At 42.5% G+C, this 15,917-nt stretch overlaps 1 protein-coding gene across 2 annotated transcripts in view; it reads left to right on the top strand.

The window, feature by feature from the left end:
• The window catches only part of rnf152 (ring finger protein 152), a 45,975-nt gene extending 35,773 nt beyond the window's left edge, over positions 1-10,202 (top strand). For both annotated transcript variants that reach the window (XM_084033378.1, XM_084033377.1), the window contains one exon: positions 5,559-10,202. In XM_084033378.1, the coding sequence (XP_083889504.1) occupies positions 5,747-6,391 (645 nt within the window). In that variant the 5' untranslated portion in view covers positions 5,559-5,746 and the 3' untranslated portion in view covers positions 6,392-10,202. The remainder of the gene's footprint in view (positions 1-5,558) is intronic.
• Positions 10,203-15,917: the final 5,715 nt, after the last annotated feature.

The raw sequence follows: 15,917 nt of genomic DNA, 5'->3' as shown, positions 1-15,917 counted from the left end.
TTCAGTGAAGCTGCTGTTGCCCTTTAGCCCCAACAAGCTCCTGCATGAATACTTTAGCTGTTAAACGTACTCTGGAAGAAATTTTGACTCCCATACAAAATGTGTGGGCGAGGAAATCAGCACGCCGACTATGTAAATGGAAACGCTGCCCACAGTCAAGACTTAGACCAGAACACATTTGATTTGTCATGTTTATTTGCGCTGTAGCATTTATGTTGCTGCAAAGATCCCACGGCTGGGATAGAGATGTATCCAGGGTCCTGCTTCTACCTCAACATTTATCCACCAATGGGGCATACTTTAGGATGCATAAGTGACTAGATGTTGGCATAAAGTCAGCACATGCATCACCGCACAATGCATTTATCTGTCATTTTGAAGTGAGTGAATGTCCATCGGGGAATAATGGAAAGGGCCAGACAGACAGACTCCAAATGCAGTGTCATTGTGTCTGACATATTCGATGGTAGGGAATTAAAGAGGCATAATTCAAGATTAGGAGCATATTTATTGCCTCTCAACATTGCAATGCCTGAGTCAGTGGCTCTTAGCTAACGGTGCTAACAGTACAAATTACAGGAAACATGCTGACAGAGCTAAATGTAAGCTTTAATGGAGTTTTTAAACAAACAAGGTATTGTCTAATTTATACGTTTTTACTATTCTGAAAGTCTGATATCCATGTCGGCCTCACTCAACTCTAGTGTCAGTCAGCTGTAAGTGTATTTGAGTTGCACATTTCGGGTAACTGCTTTGTAACTGCTCAATGTGAACATACATCCTGTAATGAACCAGCATGCCTCACATGAACATAAACATCACACTGTGCATCATCATCTCGCTGACATTTCACTGGTTCAAACCACCTCAGGGTTTACAGATTAAGAATTTAACCATGGTGCTCGCAGCCAACCTCCCCCCCTGCTGCTTCCAGGTAGTTTATTATATCGAGGTCTCTCTCTCTCTCTCTCTCTCTCTCTCTCTCTCTCTCTCTCTCTCTCTCTCGCTCTGTGTGTGTGTGTTTGTGCATGTGGTGGCTATTTTTAACTTTTGACTCTGAGCACAAGTGCACTTCTCCCTGATTGTGTGTGGAGTTCCTGAGGGAATGTGTAGGTTTCTGTTCAGGCGTGTGTGTGTGTGCGTGTGTGTGTCTTTGGTTACTCCCAGTGGACCAAAGGCATGTTGGGGTGGTGGGGTTCACCGCCTGGTCACTCTGCATCATTACTAAGTCATAAGTCCTTCCCTTTTTCCCTGATGATGCCACAAAAACAGTCAAAATTATTAAAGTGCTTCTATAAAACTAGACGAGAGAGAGAGAGAGAGAGAGAGAGAGAGAGAGACTCAAACATACGGTTTCTACTGATTTGTGTCTAGATGTATCTTCCAGTTGAGGGTCCCTGTGGTTTAAAGCTGCGCCCGACCCTTATCCGGGGTATAATTTGTTGTGTTTCTTTGTAGGTGTGATAGAAAATAGGTCACAAACTGAGCATTCGCTGGAAAGCCAGGTTGCACTGGTTCCAGCTAGGTTGAACAGATAAATCATATTGTTAAGTCGCAACTGTGGACGCTCCTCTAGAGCAGACGTGTTATTTTCTTCAGAAATTCAGAGAGAAATTGAAACTGGATGGCCATGATTTCATTGCTACCTCAGACAATCTCCTCTGTGTGAGTGACTACTGTGTCATCAGGGCTGAGGAGACGTTGAGCAATGGACACTGTAAAAAAGAAATACTGACATAGTTTGATAGTATGATCTATATCCTGCTGAATAGAGCTGCAACAAGTTAATCAGTTCTAAAGAAATAGCTTTCTATTTTAGAAGCTATTTCTTTGAAAAAGTGAATATTTGCTCATTTTCTGTAGTTTTCTATGATATCAAACACATTTTTTTGTGTGTTTTTGGAAAAAAGTAATTAGCATTCTTAGCTGTTTCCTGACATTTAGTGTGCCAGACAATCAATTTATGAACAGATTACTTGATAACTCAACTCTATTTATATAGCATCTTTACAACAAGCCCTCCAACTCATACGACCACAGTTGTCGTTGGTCCATGCACTCGAATACGACCTCTGGGAGCGTATTGCGGAGATTCTTCCGCAACGATAGTAGTGGTTAAGGTTAGGGTTAGGTCGACGTGTGGAGGCGGTCTCTGCCGATGATGCACGCGCGGGGGGGGGGTTAGGTTTAGGTCGACGTGTGGGGGGGGTCTCTGCCGATGATTGACGGGGGGCGCGCGGGGGGGGGGGGGGCAGCGCGGGGGGCGCGCGGGCGCGCGGTGCGCGCGGGGGGGGGGGTAGCGCGGGGGGGCGCGGGGGGGGGTAGCGCGGGGGGCGCGCGGGGGCGCGCGGGGGGGGGGGGGGGTGGGGGTTGGGGTGGGGGGGGGTTAGGGGGGGGGGGGGGGGAGGGTGTGGGGGGAAGATGTCGTGGAATCGGGGTAGGTTTAGGTCGACGTGTGGGGGGGGCTAGAGGGCGCGCTATTTTGAAACGTAACATATGGTCGTAATTCGGTGCTTGACACACGACCTATGTGGTCGTTTTCTCGAGGAGGACAGTCTGCATCTTTAATACATGCAGCCCAAGGGCTTCCCAAATCAAATTAAAACAGCACAGGACAATAAATCTAATTTTGCAAGAGTAAAAATTAGGACAATGATTAAGGCGTAGAAACCGAGGCAATAAATGACGTGGCACCTTAAGTGAAAGCCATATTAAAATTCTTAATCTTCTTCAGGTTTCTTTTTCAAGTGTAAAGAATCCCTCGGATCCGCAGGCAGACTGTTCCATAAAAAACAAAAGTAATGCTGCTTCTGAATATGGAATTAGATATGTCCCATTTTTCTTGCATAATTATCTTTTCTCTCATTATTGGTTTGAGCAATTATATGTGAATGCTGATTTTGAGTGAAATCAATAGTTTGCTCTACTTCCAACTTAATTTATTTGGTTTGGATTTTGCACAGCCCAAAATTAACTTGGTTAAGGCATTGGAAATGCTGCCCCTAATATCACTGCATTTTGTATTTATTGTGCAGCTTTATTCTACTCCTTCACATGTAGAAAGTGTTTGGAAAGGAAAGGATTGAGAGGGAGGAGACATACCTGGTGAAAAGTATGAAGAATTGATGTTTGGCAGGAGAGGAAAATCTTTTCAGTCTGAAGGGAAGAAGTAGGAGACAGAGAGAGAGAGAGAGAGTGACTGCGTATATGGGAATATTGAGCCACAAAGCATTTATGTCAGATCAAAGCTAATCCTTATCTTTGGGAAAAAGGATTCAGTAATACCCTGGGCTGTCTCGCCCCCTCAAGGGCAGCTCTCTTTCTCTGCTTCCATCTCTGTGTGTCCATATTCCTCTCTCCTCACTTCTCCGTGAAACTGCCAGGATTTCCCTGCACTTTTTCCTCGACTTTGACTCTTGTGACGGTGTAGAGAAACTAGGTCAGCAGGGAAATGCAGAGAGAGCAGGCAGGAGGGGCGGAGGGTTGAGGGTTTTGCCCCAGGGAAGGCTGGTGGTGCTGCTGCTGAGGGCGAAGCAAGGATGATGACGGCCACAGATAGGCTGACTGGACTGGGGAGTAAAGCTGTCTGTACCCTTAGGTCACTTCCTGAAGTCTTGCTGCTCACTGGACACCTTGGTGAGGAGTCGCGGTTTGGTTCAGAAGAAGATTGGGTTACATTTTGTTTCAATTTTGGAAAAGGTAAAGATTTGTCTCCATGCTCAAAACATTCAGGGAGTCACTTTCTGAGGCAGAAAAATGATTTGATGATTTGCTGTTGTATTTGAACAAATATGAAAATAGGGGTAGCAATTTTGCAACCAGAGGTGTCGCCCCCTGACGGCCAGTAGAGAGACTGCAAGTTTAAGGCACATCAGTTTTGGCTTAATTTTTCAGATGATATATCCCGTTAGACCCGGGGATGACTTCAAATCCACCAGGAAGAGCTGAAAGTCGTGTCTACAGACAAGGGCATCTTGGCTATCTGTTGTCTGTTGCAATGTCATCCTGGACCTTGGTATTGATTGATCAATTGATGAAGTGCTTTCAGAGGGATTCCGGGTTTGATAAGCAGATTCTATGTGGGATTTCTATTCGATAAAATGCTATCAAGTATTTGTCCTGTTGAAGTTATTTACCAGTCGCCCAAGGTCAAATTTGGTTATCCTCACTCCTCAACAGAACCAAACTAAAGGAATCCAGATGGAATAAACTGCTCCAAGCATGCCCGGTGTGAGCACACTCTTATCTGTCATCACCGCGTCGGTGTCCCCGAAGGCCACTATGACAAGTTTAATTGCCTGCAATCTTGCTTCTGATAAAAGACTGAGATGTACGGTGTTGCCGGGCTACAGTGGTCACCTTTTTTTCCATTTCTATCACCACTTTCCTCTTCATCTCTCACCCTCCATCTGTCTCACCCTTCACTTTAGCTGTCTACCCACAGTCGCACCCGGAGGGACGCCAGCTCTGTTGAGACGGCAGCGAAGAGGAAAAAAAAAAAATAGAGTCATCTTCCCTCCTCAGCAGTTTTCACACTTGACAATTTGGGGCGAGAAAATAAAAGGAAAAGTCGGCAGCACCCTGTTTGTTATTCATTGTTTCCTTGGTGCTATTTTGACAGGGTTTAATCATGTGCAAAAGAAAACGATCACTGCTTCTGCATGGCTTAACACGGTAGATTATGCAAGAGGAGTTGGAGGAGGAAGAAATTGTTTATGAAGTCTGTGGCTCGAAGGAGACGCTTAAAGGAATTAGCCATACTTAACACAGATACCGAGGCAAAGGGGTCACGTGAACTTGCAACTACTGCAGTCAGCTGGTGCTTGATATGTAAGACATGACCTGTACATAATGAGTGCCTTTCATGAATGATATGACTGCTGCACCTCCCTAAATCTGGGCTGTGTCTGTAGCCTTTCAAAAATATTAGGGATGTTTGGCGACGAGTGTTCAAGGACCCACATGTCTGAAAGTTTTAGCTCTTTGAATTCAAATCATTCATACTTCATTTTTGCGGAACATTTTCAAATGCTGGGGAGGCTGCCAAACCCTCATTCATGCATGTGTGCAACTACACAGTTCAATTTATCTTTCTAGATGGAAAATGTACTCCCGTCTTTTTTAACCTTGAGAGTGAGAACTGTTTTTGGTGGCTTGATTGTTAATGATAGGATCGAAAAATGTAGCTTTGTGGTATTGGTTAAATAAGTTATAGTAGTGGTGGTGATGGTTATGATTGTAGGGTTAGAGAGAAATAATGCAAAAAAGTGCGGAGAGCAACCATATTATTACAATAACTGATATTTAGTGCCAGAAAAAAGTTGCAGTGAACATTAAACTTTTGTCTCAAAACGTACACCTTTTACCTTCTGATTTCCTGGCATGAAGGCTACCACTCACCAATGATTTTATCTGCCACCTTGTTGCCCATTTCATTCCATTTTTGCACATATAAATTCCCAAACAACCAAATGACAGTGCATGTCAGTAGTCATCTGTAAAATAAAAACGACTTCCTTCCTTTTCTCAACAAAACTTTGTCTTCTCTTATGTTGCAGATGGACGACCATGTCGCCACTAAAGGACTGTGACGTCACTGTGAAGTTGTGGATGTTGGTGGATGGTGTCTTGTCTTAACTTCCCTCAGAGTTCTTTCTATTAGACCTGTTTGACGTCCACTTTTCTAAAATAACTGCTGTTGTCAGCCAGTGAATATAATAAGACACCATCTACCAATCTTTAAAGAATGGAGACTCTTTCCCAGGATTCCATTCTGGAGTGCCAGATCTGCTTTAATTACTATAGCCCCCGCCGGAGGCCCAAACTCCTGGATTGCCGACACACGTGCTGCTCGGTGTGTTTGACCCAGATGCGCAGCAGCCAGAAGGAGATTCGTTGTCCCTGGTGCCGTGGTGTCACCAAACTCCCGCCGGGCCTGTCCGTCTCCCAGCTCCCAGATGACCCGGACATCATCACCGTCATTGCCATACCTCACGCCTCTGAGCACACGCCGGTCTTCATCCGCCTCCCCAGCAACGGCTGCTACATGCTGCCAATGCCCATAGCCAAGGAGCGGGCGCTGGGCCTGACTGGGGAGCTGGGGTGTCGTTTCCTGCCTGGCAGCCAGCAGAAGGGGGTTACGGTGGTGACCATGCCTGAGCAGCAGCCTCTGGGTCTGGCTATGGGTCTGGATGGAGTGGGGATGGGGCTGGATGTAGGCGATGGAGAGAGGAGAGTTACTGGCCCGGTGGGAGGAGGAGGGAAGGGCTCCACATGGTCCGGCGTGTGCACCGTGATCCTGGTGGCGTGTGTGCTGCTTTTCCTGCTGGGCATCGTGCTGCACAACATGTCCTGCATCTCCAAACGCTTCACTGTCATCTCCTGCGGTTGATCGGCGGGGGGATGCTCGGACTGCCGTGGACCCCCCCTGGATTCCCCCACTAGCCCTGCCTCTCCTCAGGATGGGACTCTGCTGAGGAGAGGGGACTTAAACTCTTATCATGGGCATCCGAGGAAACTACAGAGTAATGTACGGAGAAACAGATCAAAAGAGGCCAGGGAGGATATCCATGTACGGTCTGCCATTGTGTCCCCTCTTCTTTATTTGGGAGACTGAGATTGAGATGGAAATAAAGATACAATCCTTCCCTTTCCTCTTGCTAACCCTGAACTCCCGTTCTTTTCCTGTCCCTCCATTTTTTTTTCTTTCTGAAAGAACGCTTGGGAATTACTCCAGAAATGTTTTTGGCCAGCTGATATGTTTTTGGCCAAGGGCCGATCTGATACTTACTCACAATCACAGCCGTTGGATTGCCTGTTTAGTCTGTGGTTTGTAGAAGTACATCAGTTATCATAGTGTTGTTTAGCTGAGTTTAGGTTCCAAGTTGTGGCGTCTCCAGCTGGTGCTGCAGTACAAAGAGTTCGGACTTGGCTGCTCTCTGTCCTCTGATGCTGCAGGAATTAACTCTGTATAGGATCTGTCTGGTCCGGCCAAATCATCTGGGAAAACTTAAAATCAACACAGATTTTGTCCCCCCCCTTTCATACAACCTGTTCCTGTGCAGAACAAACTGTTGCCATATTTGGCTCCACCTATTTACTAAAAAGATTGTTGTCAAGAAAGGAAATACATGGATTGTATGGTTTATTCATGCATTATATTACTGGCCTAAACAAAAAACAAGGGTAGTATTAATCGGATGCTTTATTAAGGTGTAAAAGTTTGAAATTAGTGCTAAAAACTATGGTCGGTAAATACATTATTAACTGTTTATCAAGAAAATATTACAAACATTTGTTGTTTTTCCAGCTTTCTTTCTGTAAATTCTGGATTTTGGACTGATGTTTGGATAACGCAACTAATTTCTGGGCTCCCACAATTTGCAATGCACAATTTTCTCACAATTTCTTTACTAGATGATGAATGAAAGAAATAATAGATTCATTGGTAATGAGAATGATCACCTACTGCCCTTTTTTGAATATCGTGGGAAAGCTTTGTGTGACCGCCTAGTAGTATGCTAGCTGCCAAACGTTTACAGGCTGAAACAAAAAAATCGCTCAAAATACGGTATTGAGCATTGAAGCCAAAGGCATAGTTTGGAAATACATTTATTCGCATTCTGTCCGAGAGCTGGATGAAAATACATACTACACTCATGTCTGTGTGCTACCTATGATTCCAGAGCCCGGAGGCAATTGGCATAGTTTAGCTTAGCTTAGCACATAAACTGGAAGCAGGGGGAATGGTTAGCCTGGCTCACTTTATCAGCACCTTGAAAGCCGACTAATTAACACGTAGGTTGTTTGTTTACTCTCTGCACAAACAGAAATGTGAAGTTGTGCTATGTGCAACATGATAGGCTACGTAAGTTACAGCTCATAACTCCCCATTAAACCACAAATTTAAAAAATGTTCAAAACACGTTGCACGAATTGGTGGGTTTCCACAAGTTTTTTTTTTGTAACTTTGAAGAGCACATAAAGCTTTCCATAAAGCCACAACTTTGCATTTTTGTATGGTTTAAACCAGCAATGTATAACATACAATAATTTGTGAACTTTAGCCGTGTTTGTAGTATTTTTTAACTTTGAGGTGAGCAACCCTAGCTGTTTTCCTCTGCTTCCTGGCAGTTTTATGTGGGAATTACATGCTACATGGATTACAGAATGTAACTCCACATAAAACAACTTGATATTTTTGTACAGTTTAAACAAACAACATAAAACATTGTTGGACTTTACCTTCCAGAAGTCAGGCTAAGCTAATCTTAACTAATCATCCCTAGATATACCTGTTTTGGTACTAATCTCCTGCCAAGAAAGGCAATACACGTAATGTCAAACTATTTCTTTCATTTAACATAATTTAAAATGTGGACATTGAAGGCAACATCCTTGTTTTTCTTCTTTGTTTCGGTATGGTTTCCCACGGATGCTTAGCGTGTTATCTTTCATTGATTATAGTTAACGGCCCATCTACTTTACACCCTGACCTGCAGAACACCATCATCCTCTAAAGACGGACCCTCCAGCTTTGACCAGGCCTTCGCCGACAGCCCACACATAACGTCCTCAATTTAGAAAACCGGTGGATATGGGCTCAACAATGCGATTGTGTGTTTCTGTGTGTGAGTGATAGGTCAGTAGCAGGTCAGGAGTGGGCGGGCGCTACAGGGTTCCAGTTAAGGACGGCTGTATCGATTTATCTGTTTTTGAATATCTCTTGCATCCGCAGAGATGGATGCTTCTCTTTTTTTCACTTTTATATGTTGAGGCAAGCAATTTGTATGTTTACTGTATCGTTAAAGCAAAGGAGTGTACAGTGCACACAAACAGGGTGAACTCTTTTTGTATTGCAGCCTCGTCATGTACAGAATGATTGTAACTTCCTTGTGTTTTTCTGATGATTGTGTTTCGTTCACATGTTTTATTTGGTTAATGTTCAGGTTTGAGGTTAGAGTGTGCGCTCTGTGTGCGTGTTTGCTGTAAATGACACAAAGCTGTTATTCAGTACACTCACTTCAGGGCACACACAGGCACCGTGACACACCAATGACACGGCATAAGGAAAGAAAGTGTTTGGTAGTTTTGCTATGGAGTATAAAGAATTACACTGTACCAAAATGCTATGTATAAATATGTATATCCATTTGTTCACTTAAAAATAATCCCTAGATTTATTTAATACATCTATGGATGTTCCAGTAACTGAAGATTAAAAAAGTGTTTTTCTTCCTTAATATTACAAGAAATGTCTTTGATTTTGTTCAAAGTGGGGCCTTATTTCAATATTTTGATTTCCCATATCCTGCATAATTTTACCACCTTATTAATTTTTTTTCTCAACAGTTTGAAAGTTTTCACAGTTTGAACTTATTATTCATTTTCATTCGGCATCTCAAATAGCAGACCTTTTCTTTAAAAATATCCACAACTTATTTCTCGTATCGGGCTTATTTCACCGCCTTTCACCAAAGCAAAGTCTTAAACTGCTTTAGCTGTTTAAATCAGACTTTTATGGATTAAAGCAAACATACTTGTACTTCCTGCTGAGGAATATTCTGTTATGAAAGAAATAAAAAAGAAATATGGGCAACTATTTGTTCTGCAGATGCAGTGAGAGTTGAATTCGGCTGAACCGGTTCATGTGGGACATGTTTGCTGGTTGCTACGAGACTCAACTGAACGTCCTTTTGAAGTGCGGCTGCTCAGCTGAAAGTTGAAATATTTTTAGCTCCAGGCTCTCTGCCCTCTGTGGGCTCTAAAATATGTGTTAATTTCTCCTCACTTGATGTTGAAGTAGTGTTCTGTGGCGCCACCCGAGATAACTGAGATAAAAGAAATCCTTGTAGAAATAAAAATGTGCATGCATAATTTTTCACAAAATCCAGATGAAGGTTAAGTAACATGTCACTTTTATTAGTAGAGCATACGTTATACCTGTTTATACCTTTTAAATTATTGCTTTATAATTATTTAATGCTTTGTAAATCATTATGAACTTTTTATAGGAAGGTTAATGTTGTTACAAATTAGTTCGGCTGGGGTCTCTCCTCCTTGAATCTTCAATAAACAGTGTTATAAATGATCTATAAAGCATTACTACTAATTTATAAGGTAATTTCCTAAACAAACAAATGTTCATGAAGGTATCACTAAAATATTTAATCTTTCGGGGAGTTTAATGAATGGAAGAAAAAGGAATAAAAATATCAAGGCTTTTAACAGTTTATTAAACTGTTACTGTTAAACTTAAATCTTGATTTTTCACCCTTGTAGACGCCATGAGGAAAATCAAGGTGCGTCTGTCATGCAAGATTATTGGGTTTTAAGGCGTTAAAATCCCATCAAACACTGTAAAACGTTGTCAGGCACAAAACCATAAATTATTGACTTCTGGCTACATAGCTTCTCATATATTTCACTGCAAAACCAAACACTTTCCAAAAAAAGATCACAAAGGATTGGACAGAATATTCGGAACCTGCCTGATCTTTAACATAAAGGTCTGTTCCTGTCATAATTTAACCTTTTCACGTGACATTTTCCTGTGACTTCAGAGAATAACACACCTCTGAAACTCCTCCCTGTCTGTGACTAATTCTATTCTCTTCAAATCAAAAGTACAGCATTTTTTATCGAAACCTGGCAACTAGAAAAACGTAGAAAGGGAAGGAGGCTTGTCATTTCTGTGCCTGTATGTTTGTAAAAAAAAAAAAAAAAAATGCCGTGAAGTTCCTGTTGTAGTTTCCTGTTTGTGTTGGGTCGAACGACTGCTGACGACACAAGCAGCAGCTGTTTTTTTCTTTTTTCTTTTGATGAACTATTAAAGCAAACTCTGAATCTGAACAAGGACTTCAGCGGTCTTCATTTGATTTGTCCCATTATGGATCCTTTTCAGCGTTAACATCAACATCCATTTGTAGAGAAACAATCCCCTAAAAGATCAAGCGGATTCCTTGCAGCTTTATTTATCGTCCTATATTTCATGGTCGAGTGAACTCTGAAAAGCAGGCTCTCTTTATTTACCCTCAGGAACCTCTTTTCTCCTCAAATATTTATTGATATAGTGTCAGTGAGCTAATTAACACTCTCCAGAGACCAATTGCGGCCGACTTTGCTGCAGCATAACACCTCTATTCCTCACAGGCGGTGGTGGCAGCACACTCATCGACTGCACCGCCACAACCAGCCATCTCTGTTCACTCTTAATGATGGCTTTGTTGTTTTAATGACCACAGAATGGGTTTTTATTTCAAGTGCATCAGTCTTAAAAGTGTGAACTTCAATTTTCCGTTCACGTTATGAATTTGACATTATTTTTGCAGCATTTGCTGGAAAGTCATTTGAATGTATATTACCTGTTTTGGGGCTCAAACTTGTCATATTTTGTCCTCAGGAGAATCTCCACACTTTTACACAATCCTCCTCAGTATATGGAATTGTTGTATTTTGAAGGAGCTGTGTTGAAGTTGGCGCAAAAGCTGAGATTGAAATGTCATTCTTGACCTTTAAAAGCCCTTAGTGACATGACTGAAAGCTCCAAAACGGCTACTTAATTACTGCGATTTAGCCTGTGGGAGAAGAAAACATTGCTTTTGAGCAACATTCTTATAATCCGCAGGATTTTAATGAAAACAAATACTATTTTTATACTGTTTACCCAATAAAAACTATACTATTTGCAGTGTTTACTACTGTTTATATAGTTTATTAGGGCCACGGTGCAATCGCACCGAGCACTGGCCAGTGCACTGGCCAGTGCTCGGGGCGAAAACGTAGACACAAGTCTTGTGTCCTGGTGTGTCAATCCACGTTTCAATAGGTCATATAGTTTTTGACCAATCACTGTTCAACGACCATGATCGTTTTGGGAGAAATCATGAGTTTATAATGGGTGTGTATTGCGCAGAACCTTCTGGGTTAGAGTGGATGACATCATCGCTTAGAGTGTGAGGGCTCCTCGAAATACTTCTGATTTTTTTCCTTTCCAAACTCCTCCCGGCCACAATTTTCACTCTACAGACGTGATATTTTCCAATTTTGTAGACAAACTTGTCCTGTCTCTCACAATGTGCTCAAAAACTCTGTGAGATTTACAGGATTTGAACTAGCAACCTCTAAGCGCGGCCACGTCGGTTTTTCTCCTCATTGGATCCAATGCAAATTGAGAAGCAGATTTTCAAAGAAACCTGAAAGAAGCTCCATTTCTAACTCGCCCTAGCGTCCACGTTTCTGACACTAGGAAACAATATGCTTCATCAGAGTCTTGTGGCGCTAACGGTGCGAAAATCTTGGCGATACGAGTTTCGATGTGAGCGTGGCAAGCTTTTGTTCGGAGCCCCCGCAAAGCCGGAATGGAGTGATAGAGAGAGGCAGAGAGAGGCTCCAACGCAGTTATACACACGCGCCAAGGGCCGTTGCTATGGTGACAGCACTCTGGGGCTCTGATCTTGATAACTGACAGCAGGTGTGCTCTGATTGGTGGACAGGAAGGAGCAGTCAGTGGGAAATGTAGTTTTTTTTGTCAAACATCTTCAGCTCAGGCATACTTTCACCTAGAAACTCCATTTAAACTTTAAAATGAGACACAAGTACTGTCAAGTAATTGCAAGTACATAGTACCTAGTAGTTCTCAGTACTTGAGTCTCAGTAGCACTCGGTAGTACTCGGTAGTACTCGGTAGTATTCGGTAGTACTTGAGTGACAGCTGAGCTCGGTGACATGTACTGGCAAACAGTTGCGTGCGAAGCATTCAACTGTTTGACAATACATAGGACCTAGTAGTTCTCAGTACTCGGTAGTACTCGGTAGTACTTGAGTGACAGCTGAGCTCGGTGACATGTACTGGCAAACAGTTGCGTGCGAAGCACTCAACTGTTTGACAATACATAGTACCTAGTAGTTCTCAGTACTTGAGTCTCAGTAGTACTCGGTAGTACTTGAGTGACAGCTGAGCTCGGTGACATGTACTGGCAATTGGCAGTTGAGTGCAAAGTATTTGTAGTTGTATTTGCCTCTAAAACAACTCCGTCTGGTTTGAAATCTCGAAGAATCTCATCGTAATGTATATACACTCCGGCAGTAGCCCCCGTGGCCCTTTCAAAATTTCCAGCGGGGAAATTTTCTAGTTTTATACTATGTACTATTTAATTACCTACTAAACATGAGGGATTCACAGGGAACTCAGCAGCATGTGATCCTGCATCCATCAGTTGAAAAGTTTTTCAGTATTTACAATATCACATTTTCAGAGCTTACAAATGTTGAATGACATCTATACTTAATTAAATCCAGTGGTGGAAAGTAATTATGTACATTTACTCAAGTACAGTACTTGGGTACAATTTTGACATGCTTGCACTTTACTTGAGTATTTCTACTTTATGCTTCTTTATATAAATGAATACCGTAGATGACCATTTAGTAGCCCGGGCGTTTAATATGCTAAATCGACTTGGAGCCCAGGCGTTTATAAGAACCAGGCGCGTATTTGCAACAGGCTACAATTTATTTTTGCAATGAGCAGCACCAGACCATCATGCAAAGAACAAGGAGCTCACCATAGCACCATCCATCCATCCATCCATTTTCTACCGCTTATCCTGTATTTAGGGTCGCGGGGGGGCTGGAGCCAATCCCAGCTGTCATTGGGCGAAGGCAGGGTACACCCTGGACAGGCCGCCAATCTATCGCAGGGCCGACATGTAGAGACAGACAACCATTCACGCTCACATTCACACCTACGGGCAATTTAGAGTCACCAATTAACCTACCATAGCACCACTGGAACAAAACTACTTTTTCCCCCCGACGCATCTTTATTGACATCAGACAATAAATACAAAGACAGTTTGTCTGTGTTACCGCGACACAGGGAGCTGATCAGAGCAGTGTTATGAATGATAACGGAAGGGGGGGTTGATCGCGGTAATTTCAACACTGTACATTAGCGCATTTATCTATATCCCTATATCCCTCGGTCTAGCGCGCCTGTGTTTGTGTGTCTGTGTGTGTGTGTGCGCGCGCCTGCATGCGAGAGAGAGAGAGAGCGAGAGGAGGGGCTGACTGACAGAAGAGGTGAGAGCCGGTGAAGTGCTGTTAAAAAAAAACTTTTGTTTTCTGTGCAAGACTATGGTAAACACGTAATCGCCCGGGCGTTTAATTGAACCGGCGTTTATTATGCCAAATGAGGTCGGACCCCGACGGCTATTAGAGCACAGGCGCGTATTTGCACGTGGGCGATTATTTGGTCATCTACGGTATGCTTCTTTGATATGATGCAGCACTATACTACTAATTTAACTAGTACAATACAATTCAGATAGCAGCCAACCAATAGGCTGCACTAGTTCCTTCAAATTTGGCACAAATGTCCACTTGGACTCGTCTGAACAGTGAAGCCAACGCAGAACTTGCATTCTCTCTACTGGCCATCAGGGGGCAACTCCTCTGGTTGCAAAAAGAAGTCCGATAGCATGGAATTCTTTGAGAAAATGTCCCTTCCTAGTCTTATGCAGTCTGGGACCTACTGATTAGAATTTGGTGGTCAAAGGTCGCTCATAAAACATGTTTTTGGCCATAACTCAAGAATTCATACGTAAATCATGACAATTAGACAAATATCTAATGCAATGTGATGACAGACATTGTCACTGTCAGAATTCAGGACTATAGTCTTCTCAGGGTGTGAATAATTTGATCTTACTCATGCACAGCTGAACATTATGCACCTGGGAGACCAAAGCTATTTCAGTGACTCGCTATATAAATTCTTCCAACAACAAAAACACTCAAAAACTCTTCACAATATTGTCTTCATTTGCTTTGAAAAAAGAATTCATGCATCCAAGTCAATGAAGTACTATGTAAGGAACGTAGACAATCGAAAGTTGCAGCTTTGACTGGAGTTTGTTTTTGATAATGTCTCTTCAGTATACTATCACACACAACAGCTACGTTCTGAGTGCAATTTACCCTCCTAATGAAGTCGTCCCCTCCCCACCATCAGATAAGCTGAAAGATTCAAACCGACTGATCAGCTGCATGTTTTATTGAAGTCAGGGAGTCAGATATTCACACAGTATTAAATGCCAGGTTTGTCACAGGAACTGCTTTCTCGTATCACCATATTATGTGAGTGCTCTCGAGGATGTATCATGGGTTCTTGGCAGTAGCTCGGGAGACTGTCATCTGTTTAATCCCGGCAGCAGATGAGACTTCTTTGCTTCATGCTGGGGGAAAAAAAAGTTATGGTTCCTATTTGTAGGAGGCAGTGTTGGGTGACAGTGTGCAACAGAGTGAATAAAAGCAATATCATTTTTTTCTTCTTCAGAGAACACTCCTACAGTATGTCAGGCAGCTGAAAACTTAAATATTTGAAAGGATTAGAGGACAAAGTTCACAAAGATAGAGGAGTCTGACCTGGAACCGTGTTTTATAAGACACGCAGAGGATGAAGCGCAAATTCATTTTTGGATTTGTGGGAGTTTGGGGGAAATGTTTAAGTCGTCAAAGTAGCAGTCATTGCCGATGAGAGCCAGTAGTGAAAAGTAACATTTAAGTTTTCACACCTGTCCTGTGTTTGTATGACTTGTAGTGGACTAACGTTTTGAAGCCAAGTTTGACATTTTGACCGACGCCATCTTGGATTTCAATTTTACTCCAAACGGGACCATAATTTATTAAATGAACATCATGCTGTATTGAAGAAGATTTGAAACTATAGTGATTGAGACCATAAACTCGAATTAATCATTTTTATTGAGGTAATAAATCAAGTGCAAAGTAGATTAATTTTCTCATAGACTTCCATGGAATTGGGCTTCTTTTTGCAACCAGAGGAGTCGCCCCCTGATGGTGTGATGCTACTTTATGCTTCTATGCCACTACATTTCAGATATTGTACTTTGTCC

The sequence above is a fragment of the Eutrigla gurnardus genome (genome assembly GCF_963514095.1).
Source record: "Eutrigla gurnardus genome assembly, chromosome: 18".
Taxonomy (NCBI): domain Eukaryota; kingdom Metazoa; phylum Chordata; class Actinopteri; order Perciformes; family Triglidae; genus Eutrigla; species Eutrigla gurnardus.
The sequence above is the reverse complement of the archived record's forward strand: the minus strand, read 5'-3'. Positions and strand labels throughout refer to the sequence as shown.